The following is a 25,115-nucleotide window of genomic DNA, read 5'->3' as shown; positions in this document are numbered from 1 at the left end:
TGGACATGGAGAGTTTAGAAACAATAATACTCTACCTCATTAAACAAATTAAAATAGCAACGGGATACCATTTTTCAACTAATAAATTAGCCAAGATCAAGAATAATATGCATCATGGTGGAGGGGGGCAGTGCAGAGTACCATAATCTGACAATGCAAATCAAAAGCCTTAAAAATGTGGGTACATTTGACTCAACAATCCCACTTTTAGGCATAGATCTTAGAAATAATGATACAGTGAACCATTTATGTATGAAGGTACTAATGTGTGTTTATAAAAATTAAATTTAAATTTCAATGGCAGGGGCACCTGGGTGGCTCAGTGGGTTAAGTATCTGCTTTTGGCTCAGGTCATGACCTCAAGGTCCTGGGATCAAGCCCCATGTCTGGGACCCTCCTCAGTGTGGAGTCTTGCTTCTCCCTCTCCCTTTGCCTGCCATTCCACCCTGCTTGTTCTGTCAAATAAATAAAAATCTTAAAAACTAAGTTTCAAGTGCAGAGGACTTGTATCAAAGAAATGGTTCATATGATGGAACATTTTAAAAAAATCAAGCTGTTGGGGTTCCTGGGTAGCTCAGTTAAATGTCTGCCTTCAGCTTAGGTCATGATCTCAGTGGCCCGGGATTGCATCCAGCTCTCGGCTCAGCGGCAAATCTGCTTTTCCTTCTTTGATCTCTCTGCCTCTCTCTCTCAAATAAATAAAAATTTTAAAAGAAATCAAGCTGCACAAGATTTTTCATTTTTAAAAGGAAGATTTATTTAACAAGTTTCACTTAGTACAATACATCTAATGGAAATCACAATACAAGGAAAGGTTTAAATCAAAGTCTCAGAATCTCATACAAACAACATGACCAAACTCCTAAAGTATTGGTATTACATCTCAAAATTGTCCCAGATCTTTAAAAAAGTAAAAGTGTACACTCACGTGCCTTACAGGATATTAAACCAAAAAGCTAGAATTAACAAACATGCCAAATGTTTTCACTTTGAATCGTAGACACAGCTCCTATATTTGAGTTTTACAGAAAAGCATGTTTCTCAACATGCATCCAAAGTTTTCAAGGTATTGTGGTATAAGAGCAACATTTAACATAAGTGAAACTGCTTTAACCTAAATAATGCTTACTGCTTAGGTATACTCCTACAATGTAACTAACTTGAGGAAAGCTGAAAATTGTTTTAACAGTTATGGTCAATACTGAACGTTGTTATTACACCCTAGATGAATGTTTCAGTGTTCAAAATTACTGAGCTTAAAGTTTTAAAACCTTGACTTCCACTTTACAGTAAGCATGAATCACAAGCCTGTAATGCAAAACTGTTAAACTTAATTTTTGTTTTCTTAAAAAAAAAGGAAAGAACGAAAGAACGAAAGAACGAAAGAAAGAAAGAAAGAAAGGAGGAAGCTGACCAAGAGTGATCAGAATCAGTATTTCCCATTTACCAATCATACTGGATATACTAGACATCCCTCCCATTCTACAACTCCCATAAATGCAGAGATTTTATTTTTGTAATAGCTGTTTAGTATTGTTTACTTAAGCGAGGTTTGACTGATAGTCACTGGAGTTTTCCTGCAGCACTTGGTCATATCCACTCATACTGCTCTGACCACCGTACCCACCTCCATAACCCCCGCTTAGCTGCTGGCTGGCAGGGCCCCCATAACTAGACTGGTTGGATAAGCCCATTCCTCCCATCATTTGACTACCATATGCACCACCACTTGCCCCTGCTGTAGAATTCAAAAAGAGTTCTACATAGCTGTGATCATAAGCACCCCCACTTGTTCCTGCAGTAGAATTCAAGAAGAGCTCCACGTATCTGTGTTGCATATTAGCTTTGTCTTTTGCCATAGCTGCCACAGCATCTTCATGGGTAGCAAATTCAACATCTGCCTCACCAGTAACTCGGCCATCGGGTCCAATTTCAATGTGCACTCTCATGGGGTTAAGAGGTGAGAAAAAATTGTAAATATCATTCTCAGTGGCTCTGTAAGGTAATCCCCTCATGTGTACACAGTGCCCTGTGGTGCTCTGGAAACTGGACCCACCATCTCCATATCTATGGTCAGACATCCCTGAAAAACAGTAATTGAGGTCTCTTCCAAATCTATCAGACCCAAAGCCATAGCCATCATTATAGCCACCATAGTCATCATAGCCTCCATACCCTCCACCATAGGCACCACGCCTCATCCTTTCAAACCCAGTCCCTCTGCCAATACTATTATACCCTCTGCCAGCCCCTGGCCTATCATAAGGACCTGGCCGCTGCATAGCCATGAGCTTTCGCGGGGGGTCGTAGTGGGTTCGGACTTCAGCTCGGCTACTCTTGAAGATTTCAATGTACCTATGCCCTATTCTTTCCTTGTGTTTCTTTAAGGCCTTTTCAGCTATCTCCTGCGAAGCAAACTGCACAAAGGCCTCCCCCGTGCTCCGCCCCTGAAAGTCCACCGGCAGTGTCATCCCATTTGGCACAATTTCCAACCCTGAAAAGAACTGAACAATCTCTTCCTTGCTACAGCCAAATGGGAGTCCTCTAAGCCGGACGAAGCCATCATTGGCAGTATCAGGACTATTCGGACCTGTATGCTTCAACACCCAATCCATTTCAACACTGTTAGACTTGAACACTTCAACGTATCTGTGTCCCATGGTTTCTCTGTCCTTCTTCAATGCCAATTTCACTTCATCTTCGGATTCAAGTTCGACAAACGCTTCACCACTTGGTCTGCCTTCTCTGGTATAGATGAAACGAATACCTGATGTGCCGTTTTGGATCTTGCAATCAGAGAAGAAGCGCATCACTTCATCAGCTGAGCAGGACCAGGGTAGGCCCCTGACCTTCACCACGAACCCCTCCCTGCCTTCCGTGCTCAGCATCATGATGATTGTTGGGCTCTTGGTGGCAAGCTTGGCTCAATGCAGTTTCAGTGTAGCTAAAAAAGAATTAGAAGACTATTATCATGGAAAAATGTTCACAATATAGTAAGAGAAAAAAGCAAACCAATAATATAAAACTCACACGGATAGCTTTGTTCTAAAATATTCATATAAATAAAAAGACTGCACCAAATTTTTAATTCATTCATCCAACGATTATTTACTCAATACCTATTATGTGTTGAATACCGTTAATAGTGGTTTTTTCTGGGCAGTAGGCTTATGGGAACTTTTTTATTAAAAGAGCATTTTCTTTGGACATTTCTATGTTTTAGGTTTTCTATATTGAACATATATTAACATCATAGAACATAAAGGGCATAAAAAATCAGCAGCAAAATCACTGGAAGATGTGAACAAATACGAGATAGCTATACCTGATTACATAAAAATGAAAAACTTCATTACATCAAAGGTAAGATTAAACAGAATTAAAAGACAATACACTTGAGAAGACACAACAGTACATTAATATCCTTATATAATGAACTCATGCCAATTAATAAAATCAAGGAAATATTAAGGCCTAAGCAATAAATGGGAAAAAGACATTAAGGGTGATCATACATTCATTTTATATTTTTCAACTGGCATGTCCAGTACTTGGCTTTGGGATACAAGGATCAATAAACCAAGAAAGGGTTTATAGTCCTACAGGGGCATTATATATCTTTACTAAAGGCAAAAGGGCAAATAAACATTATTCCTGCTATGACGAAATTCTGTGTAGCGTGAAAAGGTGGTATAAAACAGGGACTAGTTGGTCAATTCTAACAGTTGGCACAGAATTGTTTAAACAGACTCACCAGTTCAAGGATCCACAAATAAATTTTCAAAAATTACGATGGAGCATAAAATAGGATGAGCCCAGGCAAGAGGTTAAGGCTGGCAAGGTAGAGAGTAAGATCCCAAAGGCCTTACTTGATAGACAAATGTTAAGAGTCTTCTAAGGATTTTAAAACAGGGGAGTGAGGTAGGGGAGTGAGGGTAGGGGAGTGAGGGTAAGGGAGTGGGTAAGGGAGTGAGGGGAGGAAAGTGAGGTAACCAGAGCCTTTTCAAATAATAGATCACCCTGGCAACAGTGTGGAACTCAAACAGAGGGGGCTGGTGTGACACAAGCAGGATCAGTTATAACCCCAGCCTCTTTGTGGCATAAAGGATTTCACCTAAGGCAACAGCAGTTTTATTTTTTTATTTTTTATTTTTTTTGCAACAGCAGTTTTAAAAAAGAAAGGACGCCCCTGGGTGGCTCAGTTGGTTAAGCAGCTGCCTTTGGCTCAGGTCCTGATCTCAGGGTCGGGGGGGCTGAGTCAAGACATCCTGGAGCTCACTGCTCAGTGGGAAGTCTACTTCTCCCTCTCCCTCTGTTCCCCCTCCCCCCCACTTGTGCGTGGGCTCTCTTTCAAATAAATATTTTTAGAAATAAATAAATAAGAAAGGAAGGATGTGATCTACACATTGAAAGCAGTGGACTCTGCAGGACGTGATAACAGATTAAATACAGGAGGAATACAGATGTGAGGATATAGGAGAGTTGTCTGAGAAATGTTCAAACTTCATCAATTATCAGAAATCGAAATTAAAACCAGAATTAATCAACATTTTTCACCTACCAAGACAGTGAAAATTAAACAGTAAGGATAAGCCAATGCTAATATTCAGGGTTCACAACCACTCCTAGAGGAGTGAAAGTAGATACAGTACTTCTGGAAAGCAATCTGGAAACATGTATCATGCCTTCTGATATAGTAAATCCATTTCAGATTATGTGCCCTAAAGAGATGATCTGAAATTCAGACAAAGATTTATGAAGCTATATATTCTTCAAAAGGTATTTTATTAAAGAGTATTACACAATTTTAAAATTACATAAATATTTAACAACATGAAGAACTACATATGCTATAATCTCATGAACCAGGATCACAGATGCTTTATAATCTCAACTATGTAAAAAATATATATGTTTACATATTGTTTGACCTTGCTAAAATTCCTTCCAGAAACTGGTCAACAGAAATACTCACAAATGTTCACTGCTATTGCACTGTTACTAATGGCAGAAAATTAGAAATCTAACAATTCATCAATAGGTGAAAGGCTGAATAAATTACAGTATATAAATAAAATAATAATAAATAAATTACAGTATACTTTATCCTTAAAATGGAATCCTCCAGGCCTGAGTGGCTCAGTCAGTTAAGCATCTGCCTTTGGTCCTGGGATTGAGTCGTGCCATCAAGCTCCTTGCTCAGCGAGGAGTCGGCTTCTTCCTCTCCTTCTCCCTCTACCTCTTCCCCCTGCTCGTGCTCTTTCTCTCACTCTCTCTCAAATACATAAAATCTTAAAAAAAGAAAATGGAATTCTATGCTGCATTTAAGAAAAAAGATCTGCCGTAATCTAGATTTCCAAAATGTATTAAACGGAATATGCATAGTGTGATCCTATTTTAAAATATAAGCATGCAAGTATGTATGTATGTAAATGCATAGAAGATCTGAAAGTATATAATACAAATTTATTTTCTGAGAAAGCAGGAACTGGGGGAGGTAGACTGAAGTAGATTTTCACAATTTACTCCATATACTTCTTTATAATTTTAATTTTTAAAAATCACTGTAATTGAAACAAAATATTAGAAATATATATATACATGGGGAATGCATCAAATGTTAATAGTGATTTCTCCGAGTGGCAGGTTTATGGCTTTTTAAATGTTATCTTTTCAATTTCTTGTGCATTCTTAATTTTCTATACAGATTAATTTTATTTCAGCAAAAAATTTTAAATATTTTTTATAAAGTTTTCTAACTTTGTATATGTGCATGGCTTATCTGACATGGTCCTCTTGGAAAGAAAGTACAAAGTTTAATAACTGCCATAAAACTACACTGAGGATTCAACCAACATTTACTAATTGCCTATTATATGCCTGGCACACTGCATCCTCAAATAATAGTCTCCATATAAACCATCTTTAGGGGTGACAGATTTATGGGCTGGTCTTTAGCATGCCCTATCTCATGGATGACCAACCCCATTTCATTTCCCTGTAGCACTCCAGAAATTAACATCCCTTCTATAGTGGAAAGGAGATTCTGCTTCACTATTGTATCTCCTGGGAAGGCCACCAGGACTAAGTTGCTGAAGTAGGAACTAGGATTCCATTTGTGGGTTAAGAAATTGTGTATTTACATGTGTGTTATACACATACTTTTTATACACCAAAATGCTGAGTAGTTATCTCCTGGTGAGGAACTGCATGTATTTTTTAAATTTATACTATACTGTTATTTTTTGAATGTTCAAAACTAGGTGTAGGTTGTTGTTATAAGTAGAAAAATAAGCGTTATTTAAATATTCAATTCAGTAAAAACATTTATTGGGCGCCTCGGTCAGGCACGCAGCGTTTGCCTAGATGTGACTCTACAGATAAAATTCACTTGGTGCGTCCCCCTACAATCAGTGGGGACTAAGTGCCTGAATGGATGGACGAGCACTCCGGCCACTAGTCTCAATATTTGTTTTTCCTAACCCAAGGACGTGGTTTTCAAGCGTTTTCACCTCACAGTTTCTCTTAAGGGTCCCCTGAGACCCACCCAGAAAGACTGATATACAAAAACACATACACAGTCACGAACGTCCACCATTTCCCCACCAGGCACAGCAAAGGCGGCTTCCCGGCACTGGGATGGGGGAGGGGGAGCGGGGGAGGGGAAAGCAGGGAACGAAAAAGGCGGAGGCGGCCCGCGGATCCTGCTTTGGTCTTCATCATCACCACCCTCGGGTCCCCAGTTCCCACCCACACACCAACCTCTAACGATACCGGACAATTTTCCTCCTTCTTCCCTCAAACGGCTATAGCGAGACGGTAGACGACGACCAGAACTACTTCTGCTCACGTAAGCGGCTGATCACGTGACCACCTACGTCATGTGAGATCTCGGTCACGTGAGCAACTCTCGGCTTAGACTCGGGATCTCTTAAGTGCCGCACTTCCTTCTGGTATGGAAACAGGGAGGGCCAACATCAAGAAAGAAAGCGTGTGGTTGGTTGCAGTGCGCCTTATGTGACTGATCATTGGTTTGCCTCTGGGGATCACCGTCCCAGTTGCCTGAGAAACAATAACGTCGTTATTTAATAACTCACCTCTGATTGGTCCGCCCCTAAAGTTAAATTTAAAAGCCCAGATTACCAATAGAAATTTAACACTGCATTACGGTGACAATGAAGCTGAAGAACCAGTTGCTGCAGCCGTGCTTCCTACTGGCACTTCGCTTCCTGGCCCTGGTTCTCTGGAGCTTCCCTGGGGCCAGGGCCCTGGACAATGGCTTGGCGATGACCCCTACCATGGGCTGGCTGCACTGGGAGCGTTTCATGTGCAACGTTGACTGCCAAGAAGAGCCAGATTCCTGTATCAGGTATGAGAGATACTGAGTACTCCCTTGCGTTCGCCTTTCCGTGTGTTCGTCTGTCTCTGTTTGGGGGAATAGAGGGTCTCAGAGGGAACATTTGACCTTGAGGCACATCTCCCCTATTACTGCTGCTTTTTTATCCTCAGCAAACTGCCCTGGTTGGCAACTAGCCCCAAACTTTCTCTGGCGTGACCCCTTCTATGGTAGGAGTCGGGTCAGCAGCCTCTGCTTCTCCGTCTGTGCCGGATCACCCAACTAAGGACTTTATCCATTCACCATCCAGTCCTATTCAGACTCTTCTAGTGAACTGCTGTTCTGTCCCTGCCAGGCACTGTTAGTGACCACAGCTGGGGTGAGTAGGAGAGACAGAGGACTAAGCCACGTGCAATTTCTTCTGCTTTTTGGGTGAGGAGTTCCTTGGCTGTAACTGGAGGGACTTTAGAGGAACCATGGAGTCTCTGAGATATCCCCACCCCTCACTCTTTTGAATGTGGCATCTGGCTCGAAGGTTGACCTGGAGGAACTTTACAAAGGTTTCCTCCTATCCAAATGTGGAGTGTTCCGTAAGCGGAAACGGCATAAAGTAACTACGGAATTACAATTAATTTATATGGAGACATTTCAAGCATTCCCAGACTCGAAGAATAACCTCTCTTGTTTGTTTGGGTTTTTTTAAGATTGATTGATTGATTGATTGATTGATGATAGAGAGAGAGAGAGGCAGGCTCCATGCCGGGAGCCCGACGCGGGACTCGATCCCCGGAACCCCAGGATCGCACCCTGGGCCAAAGGCAGGCGGCAAACCACCTAGCCACCCAGGGATCCCCCCTCTCTTGGTTTTGATGCATAAAATAAATGGAGATAAATTACAGATGCTCACAGACACAGTTCAAAGCTGTGGTGGTTTAATGCTGAGGAATGTAGTTCCGAACACATATTTCCTTTTGCCTTTTCCTTTTTTTCCCTAAGTAGTGGTTGGCTTATTTTTATATCTGATAATAAAACTAATGCATAATCATTTCAAAAAATGTAGACAGTAGAGTATAATGAAACTAAAGTTTTCCTGGCACAGAATAAGCACTTCACAAATTTAAATCATATGTATATAATTTATTTAAGCAATCTCCTGTTGATAGCTAGTCAAGCTCTTCCATTTTTTTTATTCTTGTGAAGCTGTGTTAACCATCCTTATATATCATAAGATTCTTGCCTTAGAAGTGTAATTACTGGATCCAAAGGTATGCCTATTTTGTTACATATAAAACTATCCTCCCCAAAAGTCTTACAAATGCACATTCCCAAGAACAGTGTATGAGAATGTCTATTTCCCCACACGCTGGCCAACACTGCATTTTTGTTATTCCTTTAAAACAACAACAACAACAAAAAAAAAACTTTGTCAATATGGTGTTTTTATTTCCACTTAATGTTTTTTAATTGAAATGTTTTGAGTTTGGTTTTGGGGTTGTGTGTGTGTGTATGTTTGGTCTATCATATTATGAATATGGTGACTTATGTTGGTTTTGCACGAATGTGTCAAAAACATAAATTTTTTCTTTCATGATTTCTGGCTCTGGCATCATGCTAAGAAAGTCTTTACCTGAAAATAATACAGTCATCTACATTTTCTAGTGGTATTTTTATGGATTTTTAAAATTTTTAAATCTTTAATCCATCTGGACTTTATTTTCCTATAAGGAATGCCACATTTAATATATAGTAAATTCCTGGGGCACCTGGGTGGCTCAGTTGGTTAAGTATCTGCCTTCGGTTCAGGTCATGATCCTAGGGTCCTGGGATCTCTGCTCAGCGGGGAGCCTGACTGTCCCTCTCTGTCTACCCCTCCGCCTGCTTGTGTGCGCACGTGTGCTCTCTCTCTCTCAAATAAATAAATTAAATATTTTAAAACTATGTATATACTAAATTCCATGGTACCAGATGGCTGGAAAGATCTCTTTCAGAACTTTGTCTTTAATTCCATTGATTTGTGTATTCTAATGCTATTGTACTATACTAGCTTCATTTATCTTTTGTAGAATGTTCATATGTTTTCTCTTAGGTGAACTTTTGAATCATGTTGCCAGCTTCCTTAAAAAGTCCTTTTGGGGTTTGTTCAGGGTTTTATTAAATGTATAAGGAAAAAAAATGTATAAGGGACGCCATTAAGAAAAATGTATAAAGGTGTGTTTTAATATTGAGTTTTCTTATTCTAGCGCAAAATAATGTCTCTCCACTTACTGAAATCATTTGAGAACATTATAGTTTTATTCATATGGATCCTGCACATGTCTTAAATTTATCTCTAGGTATTTTAGGTTTTTCTGTTGCTTTTTTGGTTGCTCTTGTGAATGGTATCTTTTTTTTCCCAAACAGGTTATTATTGATATTTAAGGAAGCTATTGATTATAGTAACTTTGTAGTTTCTTACGTCACTCAACTTTCTTCTTCTAATTACCTTTTCAATTTCATGTATTTCCCATTCCTAATTGTTTGAGGTACTTAGCGTGGAAGTATTCAGGCAGGGAGGAATAAAAAAGGGCCCAGTCCATTTTACCTTACACTGATTGCCACTGAACTGGGCAGTAACTGGGTTGAAACAAATTGCAACACCCCAAGATGCCTAATCATTTGTTAATGAATTGCAATGATTCCTGGAATTTCTCTTTCAGTGAGAAGCTCTTCATGCAGATGGCAGAACTCATGGACTCAGAGGGCTGGAAGGATGCAGGTTATAAGTACCTCTGCATTGATGACTGTTGGATGGCTCCCAAAAGAGATTCAAAAGGCAGACTTCAGGCTGACCCTAAACGCTTTCCTAATGGGATCCAAAGCCTTGCTAATTATGTGAGTTTATAGATTATTCTCTTTCATTCAGGAGACTTTAAGTACTTTTGGACTGCAGCTTGTTCAGAAAAACTGAGAAAGTAAAATAGCTACTATTATCTATCAAATTGTAAGGCTTATCAGGTGGAATTTTCATTCCATTAGCAGACCTTTGTTTTGCAATAGCTTTTGAGGCCCATCTGAGAGAAGTTCTCCTTTTGCTGAAACCACTGAGTTCTCTAGGAGGAAGAAGGAACTTGGTTCTTGACATGCGTGCATATATTTCCATATGTTTTAAGCAGCTATTACAATTGTAGTATAACTAAAAGATAGAAGGAATATATTCTGGAACTTACAGAGTAATACAGCTGGACGCTTAGGTAAAGGCCATGAAGACAGATTTATTCAGTACTACTGCAATAGGGAAAAAGCCAAACTCAATTTCAAATACAACAGAGACAAGTGGGGTTTTATAGTCAATGAGCAGACTTGGGGTCAGTGGATGGAAATTACCAAGAGGAGACATCAAGGGCAAGAGGATTCTTGCTAAAGGCAGGCCAAGGGTAGGGGATAAGGAACTTAATCAGTTATCAGGAGTAGGGAGATGATTTGCCAGGATTCTTGCTGAAACAACATGAGGCCCGCTTGAGGGCACAGAGGAGCCAAAGGTATGGTCATGGTGAGAGTCTCTTTCCAGATAATTGTGTCATTGCTATGGAAAGGTAACTTTTAGGATCCCACCAGAAAAAGATGAGAGTGATAGCTTTCCCTTTAGTTCAGTATCATAGCTTAGGTGTATAGTTTGAATTCAGCAGAATTGGAGACTTTGTCTCCCAGCTAACTCACCCGGATAATTTTAGAGGGTTGTGAAAAAAGTCCCTGATGCCTAGTGAAATATACTTGCCTGTGCCCACAGCCTGGAGTGGTTCTTTCTACTTCATGGTTGCCCTTCTGTTGGGGTGATCCTTTCCTCTCATTTCAGGTCCATAGCAAAGGACTGAAGCTAGGAATTTATGCAGATGTTGGAAATAAAACCTGTGCTGGCTTTCCTGGGAGTTTTGGACACTATGACATTGATGCCAAGACCTTTGCTGACTGGGGAGTAGATCTGCTGAAATTTGACGGTTGTTACTGTGACAGCGTGGAACATTTGGAAAATGGTACGTTTCATTCAAGAGATATAGCCATGAGCAAAAGGAGGAACTTGGAGTCCGGGGTAACTGGAGCATCCAAAGAGCTAATCTTCACATTTTAAATTTTCAGTCATAGTACTGGAAATAATTATTCTCTATGTGCCAGAGCTCCTACCTCTTCTTTTTTTTTTCAGCTCTCCATGCATTCATTCATGCATGCATATAAAATTCATGCATGCCTAATCATGGCTCATACTGTGCACATTTCATTCAAGAGGGCTCTGAGTTCATTACAAATAGTTATTGTAACCTTCCAGGACATCTCTTGGGAAAGCATCTGGAATGTCAGTCACAGAAAAAGAGCATCTTCATTCCTGCCTTTCCTCAGTATATTCACCATCCCACACTACCTCCTCAGAACAATCCCAACAGTCTGGGAGGTACTAAACACAATTTAATCACAGAGCAGCCACCTATCTCTGCTGCTGGTTAAAATATAACCGTGGCCCTTCCAGACAACATCTTTTTTTTTTTTTCCCCTCAGGCAGCGTCTTTCTAAAATACATAACACCAGCTGGAAATTCCCTTCTTTCCCTCATTTTCCCCATTGTTTTCTCATACAGGTTATAAGCGTATGTCCCTGGCCCTGAACAGGACTGGAAGAAGCATTGTGTATTCCTGTGAGTGGCCCCTTTATATGTGGCCTTTTCGTGAGGTGAGCTAGTGAGCACAGAATCCAGTAGAGCTTTGCTGATAGATTTTTCAGAACCTGAGAACAAAGGATCACCTTCAAAGTCCAATCTTAACAGTCTCATCCTACCATCCCTCTCAGGATCTAACTACTTCTTACCATTTCCACTGCTATAATTGGATTCTAAGCTACCATCACCTGGGACCTCAGTCATCTTTGATTCTAACCTTTGTCTCATAGTATACAACCCATCCACCAGTAATCCTATCAGTACAATCTACAAAATACATCCCGAATCAGCCCACTTATTTCTGTCTCTGTTGCATCCACCCTGGTCTTCCAAGCCACCCTCATCTCCACCCAGACTACATCATCAGCCTAGTCTGCTTCCACTGTCCTAACCATCCATTTTCGGAGCAGCATCACAGTGATCTTGTTAAAATGTAAATCCTATCACTCCCCTGCTTTAAAAAGCATTAGCTGGCTTCCCCAGGCACTTGGAATAAAAGCAGACTCCATTGACCCAGACCTGGCCTGCCTCCATCCACCCATTACTCTTTCCATGGCTGCACTGGGTTTTCTATCTGTCCCTCAGACTGGCAAGTCTGCTGCTGCCTCGAGGACTTTACACTTTTGTTTTTTCACCTAGTACATTCTTCCTCCAGGATTTTTAAATTGCTGCATCCTTCTACACATTGAAGTCCCAAACCGAATGCCACATATTCGGACAGCTCTTCTTTACTATAAAATAGCCCTCTATCTGTTTATTCCTTATCACATTGAATTTCCTTTTAAGAGCTTAGCACTGTATGGAATTATTTGTTGACTGACTTATTGTCTGTCTACCCCACTAGAATGTAAGCTCCAGGAGGGCAGGGACCTTGTCTGACTTTATCACTGTCTCTCTAGCTTATGGTAAGTGTTGAATAATTACTTATAGAATGAATCTCTGTCATTCCCTTCTAATCTCTGCAAAATGCTCTCCCCTCTTTCTCAACATCGTAAACCTGATACTCTACCTCCCCTATCTACAAACTTGTATTCATTCCATTAATAAATTATGTGCCTAGGATTCAGATTACCTTATCCTATGCTTGTATGTCCTATGTAATTTTGCAGCTTTTATTTTTACTAATAAGGATTTTAGTTATTTTTGATTACAAAAATGATACATATCCATTTTAGCAAAGTGTGAAAATACAGTAAGTTGTGAAAAAAATTAAAGTCTTCCATAATCTCAATACTTAGTTACCCTTTGGTAAATTTCTAGCACAAACAGTATTAAAGCCATTTTAGTAGGGATTTTAATTTAGATGGCCTACTTCTGAAGCTGACTTCTTACAATGAAATTCCATTATGATCAGGATTTAGCTCTCCTCATAGAGACCTTTAATCTGTAAACTACAACTTGACTGTTTTTGTCTTGCAAGAAGAAAGTAAGGAGAAAGTAAACAGAAGAGTTATGTCTGTTTCCACAGCCCAATTACAGAGAAATCCGACAGTACTGCAATCACTGGAGAAATTTTCAGGATGTTTATGATTCTTGGCAAAGTATAAAGAGTATCTTGGCCTGGACATCTTCTAACCAGAAGAGAATTGTTCATGTTGCAGGACCAGGGGGTTGGAACGACCCAGATATGGTAAGAATCTGAGCCCCCCTTGCTCAGGCCCCTGCACTGGACCTGTTTCCTATTTGATTTTTCAAGGGAAAATTCTTGGGACACCTGGGTGGCTCAGTTGGTTAAGTATCTGCCTTTGGCTCAGGTCACAATCCCAGGGTCCTGGGATCAAGCCCCACATTCGGCTCCCTGCTCAGCGGGGAGCCTGCTTCTCCCTCTCCCACTCTCCTTGCTTGTGCTTGCTCTCTCTGTCAAATAAATATTTTTTTTTAAAAAAAGGTAAAATTCCTGGAAGCAGGCCTTATCTGAGAGTACTCAGAGCAAGATGCCATAGAAAGTGGCTCCTCTGCATCTAGCAACGTGTTTCATTTTTTTAATTTAAATTCTTGCTTTTCGGGATCCCTGGGTGGCGCAGCGGTTTGGCGCCTGCCTTTGGCCCAGGGCGCGATTCTGGAGACCCGGGATCGAATCCCACATCGGGCTCCCGGTGCATGGAGTCTGCTTCTCCCTCTGCCTGTGTCTCTGCCTCTCTCTCTCTCTCTCTCTGTGGCTATCATAAATAAATAAAAATAAATTAAAAAAAAAATAAATTCTTGCTTTTCTTTGTCCCAGCTAGTGATTGGTAACTTTGGCCTCAGCTGGGATCAGCAGGTAACTCAGATGGCCCTGTGGGCTATCATGGCCGCTCCATTACTCATGTCCAATGACCTCCGGCAAATCAGCCCTCAAGCCAAAGCCCTCCTTCAGAATAAGGATGTAATTGCCATCAACCAAGACCCCTTGGGCAAGCAGGGGTACCGGCTTAGAAAGGTACAGTAAATAAGGTTCTATGGGAGAAAATAGGAATTGGCCAGTAACATATTCTCTTGCCCTCTTGTTTTTACAGTTCATTCAAATGTTTGTGTGTTTAAGATGGAATTGCTTTGTGCTCAAGTACCACCATTGCCCTAGGCCCAAATCTGCTACATAAGAGGATGTACACTCATCTTTTGAGAATATTTACCTTTAATCTTCAAATCATAATCAGCAATGAGGCTCCTTTTTTGCTATTACTTTATTTCTAAAGCATGCTGTAGGATTTTAATTTTTCCCGGAAGTGCTCAATAGTTCTGACAATAACACTGAATGCCACTACTACTAAGGCAGCTTCTTGTTACCAAGTTGTCACACCTATTTTCTTGGCTTACTTTTCAGGAAGACAACATCGAGGTATGGGAACGCCCACTCACGGACTTAGCCTGGGCTGTGGCTATGGTAAACCTGCAAGAGATTGGTGGACCTCGTTTTCATACCATCTCTCTTGCTTCCCTGGGTCAGGGGATGGCCTGTGTTCCTGATTGCACGATCACACAGCTCCTGCCTGTGAAGAGCAAGCTTGGGTTTTATGAATGGACTTCAGATTTAAAAATTAAGATAAATCCCACAGGCACTGTTTTACTTCGGCTGGCAGCAAACTAAACTACACTAAGTAAAGTCTTTTTTAAATATATATTTTGTTGGGGCCCCAGTGTGGCTCATCAGTTAAGTGTTCTGACTCTTGGTCTCGGCTCAGGTCTTTCAGGTTCCTGAGCTTCAGCCCCTACTTCAAAAGGAAAAAATGGTGTATTTTGTTGCCAGTGACTACCCCACTGGTGTCTCCCTTTTCTTCCACTCCACTTCAGCCGTCCCTCTCTCCTTCAATAAAATTTTCCAGTGGAGCTTTATAAAAATTTCTGAAGGTACCCTTAGTATTTTGGGGAAAAGCTTTTGAAACAAATATGACTGATAAGAAACAGGTATAACTTATTGGGCACTTTTGTATGTGCCAGGCACTGTTCTAGATGCAGGAGTATAGGGACCCATTTGAATCCTTAACAACCGAGGCAGGTACAATCCACTATAAACTGCTAGCAGGATTTCAGCCCAGACTTTTAACCCTTACACTGCCACCTACTGAGGTGCCTGGATGTCACTGCTTACAATCTTAGCCCGAAGGGAAGATTAAAACAAATCTACTGTAATTGAAGGGCAAAAAATTCCCCAGCAGGAATGACTTCCAGAGGCTACCCAATGGCCCACATTACTGAATTTTTATGGAACCATCTTGTCAAGAAACACTCCACCACTTAAGTTTCCATATCCTAAGGTTGCTTTCAATCTAGATCCAACAAATGCAGATGGTTTACATTGGCCAGTGATAGCTGATCTCTGGCCTGAACACCCTCTCCCCTTTAAGTTGCCTCCTCTCCAGGATGTGATGATGCCATGACCTTCAGATTGGGTTATGTGGGATTGGATCACTTGGGGGGAGTGTGCAGAGGCAGACTGAGAACCCCAGGCGGGCTCCATGCCCAGGGAAAATTGACACAGGGCTCAATCTCACAACCCAGATATCATGACCTGAGCCAAAATCGAGTCACTTAAAAAGCCACCCAGGTAACCTGGGAATGGATCATTTTAAAGGAATTTCCAGGCATTACAGTTCCCTCCTTTTCCTACAATTGATTTGCCTGCGAACCAATCTGTAGTCAGTTTCAAGCCTGCTCATCACCTTTTCCCACTTGACCAAAAGCAGCAGCTCACTCATCCTGAATGTACAACAGCACATAATTAGCAGGGGACAAAGGCCCTCAAAATACAAAGTGCATGCTGTAACAATTCCTTTGCCTGTCAGGTGATTACCAATTATCTTCAATAAAATTGAAAGAGTAATCAGTTGCTAAAACTGACAAACCCAGACTAATCACCCACAGAAACAAGGTAATTTTGGAAGAAAACCGTTCCATTTCACTGACATACTTCCAGTTACCAAAATGTATCACTTATGTGCTTTGCCTCCAGTTTTGCTGCACAATATGAAAAGCTGAACATAATCAAGGATACAAAGAGGAAAAGGATGTAATAAAGTTTCCAACTAGGAGACATTTTTAAAAAACGAGATAATCCCTGTTAAATTCTGCGGGGCAGCTTAATTCACTAGAAATTATATCTTCTGCAGTTATTTCAAGATGAAAATTTAGGTCTACTTTAAAATTTGAAGGGGGGCCCTGGGTGGCTAAGTGGTTAGGCACCTGCCTTTGGCTGAGGTAGTAATCCTGGGGTCCTGGAATCGAGTCCCATGATCAGTCTCCCCATGGGGAGTCTGCTTCTCCCTCTGCCCATGTCTCTCGTGAATAAATAAATCTTTAAAAGATAAAATTTGAGGGGGCATGTCAAAATTTTTGAGCAAGTTAGAATAAGTCTGAGAACATAATGTAGTATGTAGTCTGCATAGAAAAGTGGGCCTAAATTCCTCATTAAATGATTGGAATGGCAAGAATATAAGAGAAATTCTTTCACTCTTGGTAAACCTTACATTCACTATGGATATAACTGTTACCATGGAACTCTACTCAGGTCCCATGATAACCTTTGCTTAAATAACCTAAGTGCCAAATTGGAAAATCAAAATGTTTGATGGGACTTCAACCAGTTCAAATCTAATCCAAAATGAGTCAAGTAGGGCAGCCCCGGTGGCCCAGCGGTTTAGCGCCGCCTTTGGCCTTGGGTGTGATCCTGGAGACCCGGGATTGAGTCCCATGTCAGGCTCCCTGCATGGAGCCTGCTTCCCCCTCTGCCTGTGTCTGTCATGAATAAATAAACAAAATCTTAAAAAAAAGTATCCAGAAGAATCAAGTATAAATTGCCCCACAAGGGGAATTTGATGGCACTAGTTTATTTCCCTCTTAAAAAGACCAACTGCAACCAAATGAAGTGAACGTAACATCAAGATTTTATTGTCTTCATAACAAAATATGAAGTTTAGAACTGGATCACTTGGCCCTGTAATGGAACGGAAAAAAAAAATTAAGTTTTTTTTTCTTTTATAATGTTGCAAAGAACATCTACTCTCTCAAGTACACGGTCTATCCCCCTAAAAGGATCACCATCTTTTAATTAAGTCTCATGCCAAAACCAACACCAAAAACCTCATACCTTTAGGTATGGCTCTAGTTATCTGAAGAGCATTACCCCATTTCAGATTCCACCATCAGTAAATGGAGAGAAATATTCAACACTCCCAAGAGAAATGATTGCACCTTCCACCCAAAATTATATACCTTTCTCTTCTTATCTCCTCCCAGTTCAAAATGCTTGCATCTCTTAATAGCCAGCATTCTCTTCGATCTGCAGTTGGGCTCAACACATTCAAGCCTCAGCACAATCTTCTTTGTAGTTTTAGCCTGGAAAAATAGAAGTCAACCCCTTCATAAATCACTGCAGAAAATCCTTTTTCAAAATAGACTGTTGGGTTAAGTACCACTTAAAAGGGAAGCTTTGCAAATGACAGAGTTGTGGCAATTTGTATTTAGCTACAAGGAGAAAATAGAAATGTGAAAATCAGTGCATTTAAGAGAAAACTTAATAGCAAGGGTAGGAGCTTGTCTAACTGCCATCAAATTCTCTATTATCAAACATCCCAAAGTGGAGCTCATCAAGTAGGCATTCATAAAACCGCCTTGAGCTTGTGGCCTTTCACTAGCTCTACAGTCGTACTCCCCACAACCAAAAATGGGTCAAAAAAGTGCATAAAAACGATGAAATAAACACAACTTTCTCATTAAATAGGGTCAGTAACTTACTTAAGATCTATCCATCCTCTGGAGACTACCTAAGTTTGTCTATAATTAATGTCCATTCAACTGTATTATTTAACTCAAGGTACACTAATCAACTTTTTAAGCCTACTATCATCAGAATTCTACTTCTGCCTGTTCAGTTCTCAAAAAACCAAAACCTGGGCGGAATCTCCCCACCTTTTAAACAAGTTAGACGAATGTGAAAAGGCAATCTGCCATTCCTTTTACCACTTTGAGATCCAACCATTTATTTACAGCACCTAAATGAACAATGAAGTTATTCCTTAGTACTTTCTGGAACGATGTTGAATGCTGAGCAAAGCACCAAAAGAAATGCTGTGTTCATAGGAATGCCATTCCAGGCACTATACATATGCCTTAAGGGATAGCCAATCACATTTAGGACAGAACAGAAACTGATTTGACCTGGATGAGAATGACAGAACTCAGGAGACCCATGGAAGGCCTAAATGAGGATTTCAAAGAGCTTCAAAACATCCTGAGATAAGTAGTAGACTGCAGGCTTCCGAACGGAGAAGCAAAGTGAGAGACCAATTCTTACTGCAAGCAAGGGCTGAGGATTCACTAGGGTAGAACAGAGAATAGGGCAAAGGAAAGGATTCACTGGTATGCTCAAACTTCAGTCCTTAGGAAGGCAGGGAACATTACTTGATAGCGCCTCTTCAAAAAGGGAAGAACAAAAATAAAATACTGAGACAGTGCAGTATTGTAGACTAGTCAGACCTGGGTAGTACTCCCAGCTCCACTGCCTACTGGACATGTCACTGCATTAACAGAGAACTTCACTGAAACTATGGAAACACACGTAGAAGTGTGAGATACAGAAAAATGCAAGGTCTTTGCCACAGTAAGTGGGAAGCGTGTCAAATAGTAATTACTAACCTTTTTCCGGAAGATCGGCTTAGTCTGCCCACCATAGCCACTCTGCTTCCGGTCATAACGCCGCTTTCCTGGGAGAATGAAGTGGTTTATAATGATAAACCAAAGATAATAAATCACAGCTGCCACATGGAAAACTTACAGGTTTTTCCTTAGGTTTTCCAGCAGAAATATCAATACCCAGTAGGGGGTCGGCACGGGACGGCTCAGATGTTATACTACTACCCGAATGATGCATTAAAACCAAATTACGGGGCAGCCCGGGTGGCTCAGCGGTGTAGCGCCGCCTTCGACCCAGGGCGTGATCCTGGAGACCGGGGATCGAGTCCCACGTCAGGCTCCCTGCATGGAGCCTGCTTCTTCTGCCTGTGTCTCTGCCACTCTCTCTCTTTCTGTCTCTCATAAATAAATAAATAAATAAAATCTCTAAAAAAAAAAATAAAAAAAACCAAATTACGTACAGAATGTCTTACCCTGGGCGTAAAGAGAATCTTTGCCTTTCTTGTACTGTGTCACTTTGTGGGGTTGGTGCTTACCACACTTCTTGCAGAAAGTCCGGCGGGTTTTAGGAACATTCACCTAGTAAAGAAACAGTTCAGAACGAGCAGCGTTATCAGATACCAACTGCACAACGCCCTAAACCACCCAGCTGAAACTAAGACATCCCAGGAGGGCTCGACGCTCAGACTCCTTTGTTAGCACAGAACACTCGACCAGAAGGTGGTACAGCCACATGTGCTTCCAGTACTGCGGCCTTGTTAGGCCCCAAAATGAAGACAGTGCATATTCCCTCCATTCCCCGCTAGGTCTACCGCTTTGATCCCATCACTTCATTTATTGGCCCCGAAACCCAGTGCCTTCGGGGACGATCCCGGCAAAATAGGGTTTCTTTGATACGAGTCCACGCGTGGGCCTAGAGTCATTCTCGGATGGCACTCGTCAAAATGGGTGAAAAGATTAAACTGGATGCTACCAGGCCCGCTGCCCAAGGCCCTACCATCTTCGCGAGAGCGCTATCGGCACGGAAAGAAGGAGGTAGCGCCGGAAACGGAAGTATATAGGCGGTTTCTGGTCGCTCTTGCTCATGGGAGGCGGCGAGAACGACCATAGAGTCTAAGCCTCCGTGAATACTGCCCTCTGGCGGCGGAGAGGACTCCTTTCGGAGCCGTGGGCGGGAGCTCAGGAAGGGCTCTGCTTGAAGGGGATCCTGTCTTGCAATTCCTCGGGTCCTCCAGCTTTGCAGCTTTTCCTGCCTTCATCACTTTTGGCGGACGCCGCTAGGTAGCAGCGTTAAATGAAGGAAGCAGTACTCGTTCTGGATCCTCGGGCGTCTCTGTCCCTATCTCCGAGGGAAGCGAGGAGTAGGATCAAATGGAAGGGCCCTACACACCCATGTTCTTACTGTTTTACTTCAAAGACATTGGGAATATCTGTGACAATGAACTGCTGGTTAACTGAAGGCTTGGAGGGAGCCAGTGCTCTAACTCATTTATCACATGGCTGCTTGGTCCTTTCAACAAATGTTAATTGAATTCCTATTCTGTGTTAGGCGCTGTTCTAGGGTAGGGACACAATAATCAAATAATCACTCTCATAAATATATAATTACAAAGTTCTTTGTAAAATAGGACCGATGGTCAGCATTCAAGCAGCCCCCTGTTACCGAAGGAGCAAGTTGGCTGCACTGGGTTCTGAAAGTGACAATGAAATTGTTCAGCTAGCACAAAAGCAATAAAGAGGCAGAGTGATAGAAAGTATCCAGCAGCTCTTCCCTTCTTTGCATACCTGGCAGAAGGCATGTGCTAGGTTTCAAGAGTATAGCAGAGAAAGACTGCAGGGTACTGAGTATTTAAAATGGATTGTCTCATAAAATTCTCACGGTAATTCTAGGTGGTACTATTATTCCTATTTTACAGATAGGAAAATTGAGGCCGTAAGCTATTCAACATTTTGCCCAATGTTGATAGTATTTAGTGGAGCCAGGATACAAACACAGGTGATCTGACCCCAGAGCCTGGGTTTCTTTACCGTTATACAATATGGCTATTGTGGCCTGGTAATTATAATAGCTAACAATTATTGAGCACTTAGTATATACCAGGCATGTTCATAAACACCTCATATACTACCTCTTGTAATCCTAACAACCCCATGCAATGCGTACCACTATTAATATTTAACAGGTGAGGAAAGTGAGGCACAACACAGGTGGTTATTTCGTGCAGCTGGAATTTCATCCCAGGTATTTCTAGCACCATAGCCTTGCACCTAACCATGACATCACACAGGGAAAGCAGGGGCATCTGCAGGGTAGAGGATGATGAAGAGAGAGAATTGAGCAGGAACTCAGGATGGGGTACCAGTGATTAGGGTCTAAGGAACTATGAAAGCCTGAGGTCTCCTGCTTATGTAACTCTCCAGGAATACCCATGGATACAGAGCTGACTCTCTGATCATCCCCTTTTATCTGGATGGTCTCTGGGAAGGAGATAACAAAAACATTGCCCCCACCTGCTACATTCCCTAAAAGTTTCTTTGCCAAACAGCCAGCCCATAGTCTCAGCATTTTCTTCTTCTCATTGGGCCCTTTGGCAGTCTTAATGGTCTTTGAGGAGCTTCTAGAGGTTTTTTTTTTTCCTTGAGGTTTTTGATGTCAGTAACAGGGCCCCTCTTAGTCTAATCAACCTTAGTTCTTTGTATTACACCTTGCGTGATATGGCTTTGGTTTTGATTCCTTTCGCTAATCCTGCCCTCTGTGTTGGACATGCTCCTGCTCATTAATTTTCCCTACCATGAGACACTCAGAACTGAACACAGGAGTCTAGATATGGTCTGACCTTGCAGAGTAGGTGGCCTATTCACTCTCCTCCTTCTAGATATCTTACTTTTTTAAAGATTTTATTTATTTATTCATGAAAGACACACAGAGAGAGGCAGAGACACAGGCAGAGGGAGAAGCAGGCTCTGCAGGGAGCCTGATGTGGGACTCCATCCTGGGACTCTGGGATCACGCCCTGCGCCAAAGGCAGACACTCAACCCCTGAACCACCCAGACATTCCGATATCTTACTTCTACAAGGAAGCCTAATATCACCTTGGATATTCTGGCAGCCATGTTACTGACATGACATGACGTTTCTTTTTATTACTATCATCAAAAACCTCTGAAGCATTTTCACAAATGCTACTGCTATCCCACTACTGCACCTAGAGTCTTTTGAAGTTCGATTTGGTGCCCAATTATGGGACATGACCCTTAGCTCTGGTAAAATAAACTTGAAGTTGGCTTATCACACCAAGTGATCGAGATCTTCTTGCAAATCGATTACTCTGGTTCTGTCATCCACTCCAGCTCCCAAGAGCCTTGCACCATTCACAGATTAGCTAGGCTACTTTCTGTATCTTTCTCAAAGTTCATTAGTAAAAATGTTGAACAGGATACCACCAAAAACAAAACCTTACAGTACGTTGGGAAACTTTTGCAGTGACACTCAGCCATTTATTTGCACTGTTTGGGTGCAGCCCTTCTATTATCTAGACAAGTGTGTCAAGGAAGTGCTCATGGGAAGATGGTTTATTTTATTTTATTTTTTGGGGGGGCAGATGGTTTTAAAAATGGCCTCAGTTTATTTTACCCTATCCCTTGTCCCACTCCTTCTTATCCAGATTCCCCACTGTATGCCTATCAATTTCGTCTCCATCCCAAGATGGATCTTGAGAAGGGACAGGCCATGTGACAACAGGTAGCATCTGATTGAAGGAGAGAGAAAGAGAAAGTCTGTGATGAACGCTCAGGTGACTACAGCATGTTGAGAGGTGACTAGTAAAAGGATATACGTTGTCATTAAAATAGGGAGATCATTCAACACTTACTTCCCATCTATCTTGTGCAGATGTGAGGATTAGCCACTCTACCATTCCTACAAAATACTTGTTTAAGAAAATCTTGTTGCCTTTAAAATTCTGACAGACTTCTGGTGAGATCTGTGATCTGCTCCTACATTAGGATCCAGCACCCAAGGCAAGTAAATATGGCAGTTCCTGATCTGTCAGGGTGGGCAAACAGACCAATCAGCAGGGTCTCTGCTGCCATGGGGGTCTGCCACCAGTAAAGTCTGCATTTCCTAGGAGAAGCCTCTGAGAGATGATTGTGGCTTAGAACCTGGGCTAGGAAGCAGTTGAGGACACATTCAGGCTTAACACATTTGATCTGATTTAACGATTTACAAGATTAAAGAGAAAGGTGTAAACTAAGAGTTAATCCCTGAGGCAGAATCTGAAATGGAGAAAATTGACATCCACAAAAAATGGGGAAGGGCACAAGTCTTCGTGTGAGCTTACATTCAGACATTTTTATCTGTAGGGGAAAAATGCTTTCTGAGAAAATGACTCAGCAGGGGGAAGTCTTGTCTCTACCTCACTTTGGGGTCCCTTTTGTGAGTACTCTCCATCGTTCATTTTCCCAAATCTCCTCTGCCTTCAAGGACAGGAGACTCTAAAGACACTCTTCCTTACTAGACCCTTTGTTTTGTCTTTGCAGGTCTGCATTTCTTGTCTTTCCTAGAAGTTTCCACTTTCTGCTGATTATCCCCACAGTTCTGTAGATATGTGGTCCCATTAGCTCGGGGAGGTCAGCATGATGACCTATCTGCTCACCCCAGCACCATCTAGAGTCTCAATGGCCCCAGTAATGTTGAGCAGGGTTCTTTCAGAGCACTATTCAAGATAGTAGTGTCAGAGGTCCCAAACAAATGAAGGGCGGGGACAGCTGGGGGTTGGGGGTAGTTTGGGACAGCAGCAGGGAACCAGATACCATGCTACTGAGAAGAAAAAAAAAAGACATTGGTTTAAGTCAGGAAACAAAAAAAGGGAACTGAGTGGCTGTGAAAGGGTGGGGTTTGCTCAAACTGTCCTTCCTCTCTGGACTGTAAGAATATGTCTCCAGGGCCAGTGTCTTCTGAGATCGAGTCACAGCTTCAAAGTCCTGGCATCTCAATGCATCTGGAAAGCTACCTGCATTAAGTCAGGACTGAGGTGGGTCTGGGGCATGGCAGGGGCTGGGCAGCAGCAGCAAATACTTTTCATGGGACTCCTGAAGGCCAGAGAGAAAGCATGGCTGGTGCCATATAGTCTGCTGGCGAAGGACGCTGACAGAGGGTGGGAGTGTCTTCAGCACAAGGCCCTGGAAGTCCTTTCCAATGATCAAAAGGGGATGTAAGGGTTCTTTCGGAATCAGGTCGTGGGAGTGGGGGAGGAGGACAAGGAGAGAAAAAAGTGACATGACGTGACCATCTGAACAGGTAGCAAATGTTGGAAATGGGCACCCCTGCAAAACCTTGCAGAAAAGTAATATTGTCGATGGCAGGAAGATAAAAAAATAATCCATTTCGTCAAATACTGCTTGAAGACCAAAAAGGTATACTTGTGTCAAGAGGCCTTTCGGAGAAGAAAATCCAAGAGGCAGATTTTTGAAAACAGTAAAAGCTCATATGCCGTAATAGGCACTCAACCTTGGTGAACTGGGTACAAGTACAGGCTAACCCTGGGTGTAAGCTACCTGCCTTGGGCTGCATCCAGCCAATGTTGCCAGGAGCAGAGCTGGCTTATTGGAAAGATTGTGTGTGTGCCAACCTTGTGGTAATGTGGGTAAAAGACTGGGCCAGAAGAAAGCAGCCTCAGCCTCAGCCCAGACAGTGTGGCCAACCCCTGAGGTCATGGGGAAGGTTTTTCCTACTACCATTGCCTGCCATGTGCATAGCTTTCTTTTCTCTTGTCTTCATCATTTTTCCTCTCCTTTTCTCTTCTCTCCTCCTCTCCATTCCCCCCCCTTTCCATCCCCCTCCATCTTTTCCTCCTCCTCCTCCTCTCTCTACCTATATTCCCTCTTCTTATATACCACCTCCCCTCCCTCTTTTATCTTGTTCATTACTGCATCCCCTGGAACAGTTGGAGCTTAATAAATAATTGTTGAATTGCATCGGATTATTT

General features: G+C 41.9%; 4 protein-coding genes across 6 annotated transcripts in view; 2 read left to right on the top strand and 2 right to left on the bottom strand.

Annotated features, from left to right (window-relative positions):
- Positions 1–732: 732 nt before the first annotated feature.
- On the bottom strand, positions 733–6,957 carry HNRNPH2 (heterogeneous nuclear ribonucleoprotein H2). Of its 2 annotated transcripts, none has more exons than XM_026006600.2 (2): positions 6,763–6,957; positions 733–2,944 (listed from the first exon to the last, which is right to left on the bottom strand). In XM_026006600.2, the coding sequence occupies exon 2, from the start codon at positions 2,889–2,891 to the stop codon at positions 1,542–1,544; it is 1,350 nt and encodes a 449-aa protein (XP_025862385.1). In that variant the 5' UTR covers positions 2,892–2,944; positions 6,763–6,957; the 3' UTR covers positions 733–1,541. The 2 variants fall into 2 exon arrangements, with proteins under 2 accessions (XP_025862385.1, XP_072600431.1); XM_072744330.1 differs by having other exon boundaries at positions 6,775–6,937.
- On the top strand, positions 6,918–15,338 carry GLA (galactosidase alpha). Its single transcript, XM_026006601.2, has 7 exons — positions 6,918–7,369; positions 10,033–10,207; positions 11,169–11,346; positions 11,943–12,034; positions 13,489–13,650; positions 14,242–14,439; positions 14,824–15,338. The coding sequence occupies exons 1-7, from the start codon at positions 7,176–7,178 to the stop codon at positions 15,085–15,087; spliced, it is 1,263 nt and encodes a 420-aa protein (XP_025862386.1). The 5' UTR covers positions 6,918–7,175; the 3' UTR covers positions 15,088–15,338.
- Positions 15,339–17,357: 2,019 nt separating this feature from the next.
- Positions 17,358–20,169, bottom strand: RPL36A (ribosomal protein L36a). Of its 2 annotated transcripts, none has more exons than XM_072744332.1 (5): positions 20,125–20,169; positions 19,601–19,706; positions 19,131–19,198; positions 17,709–17,831; positions 17,358–17,430 (listed from the first exon to the last, which is right to left on the bottom strand). In XM_072744332.1, exons 1-5 carry the CDS (start codon positions 20,125–20,127, stop codon positions 17,410–17,412), a joined length of 321 nt encoding a protein of 106 aa, XP_072600433.1. In that variant the 5' UTR covers positions 20,128–20,169; the 3' UTR covers positions 17,358–17,409. The 2 variants fall into 2 exon arrangements, with proteins under 2 accessions (XP_072600433.1, XP_072600432.1); XM_072744331.1 differs by having other exon boundaries at positions 20,101–20,150.
- Positions 20,170–24,015: 3,846 nt separating this feature from the next.
- The window catches only part of BTK (Bruton tyrosine kinase), a 31,254-nt gene continuing 30,154 nt past the window's right edge, over positions 24,016–25,115 (top strand). Inside the window, exon 1 of the mRNA XM_026006597.2 lies at positions 24,016–24,161. The gene's annotated coding sequence lies outside the window, so the exon portion shown is untranslated. The remainder of the gene's footprint in view (positions 24,162–25,115) is intronic.

The sequence above is a fragment of the Vulpes vulpes genome, chromosome X (genome assembly GCF_048418805.1).
Source record: "Vulpes vulpes isolate BD-2025 chromosome X, VulVul3, whole genome shotgun sequence".
NCBI classification, from domain to species: Eukaryota; Metazoa; Chordata; class Mammalia; order Carnivora; family Canidae; genus Vulpes; species Vulpes vulpes.
This window is presented reverse-complemented; position numbering and strand designations above follow the sequence as displayed.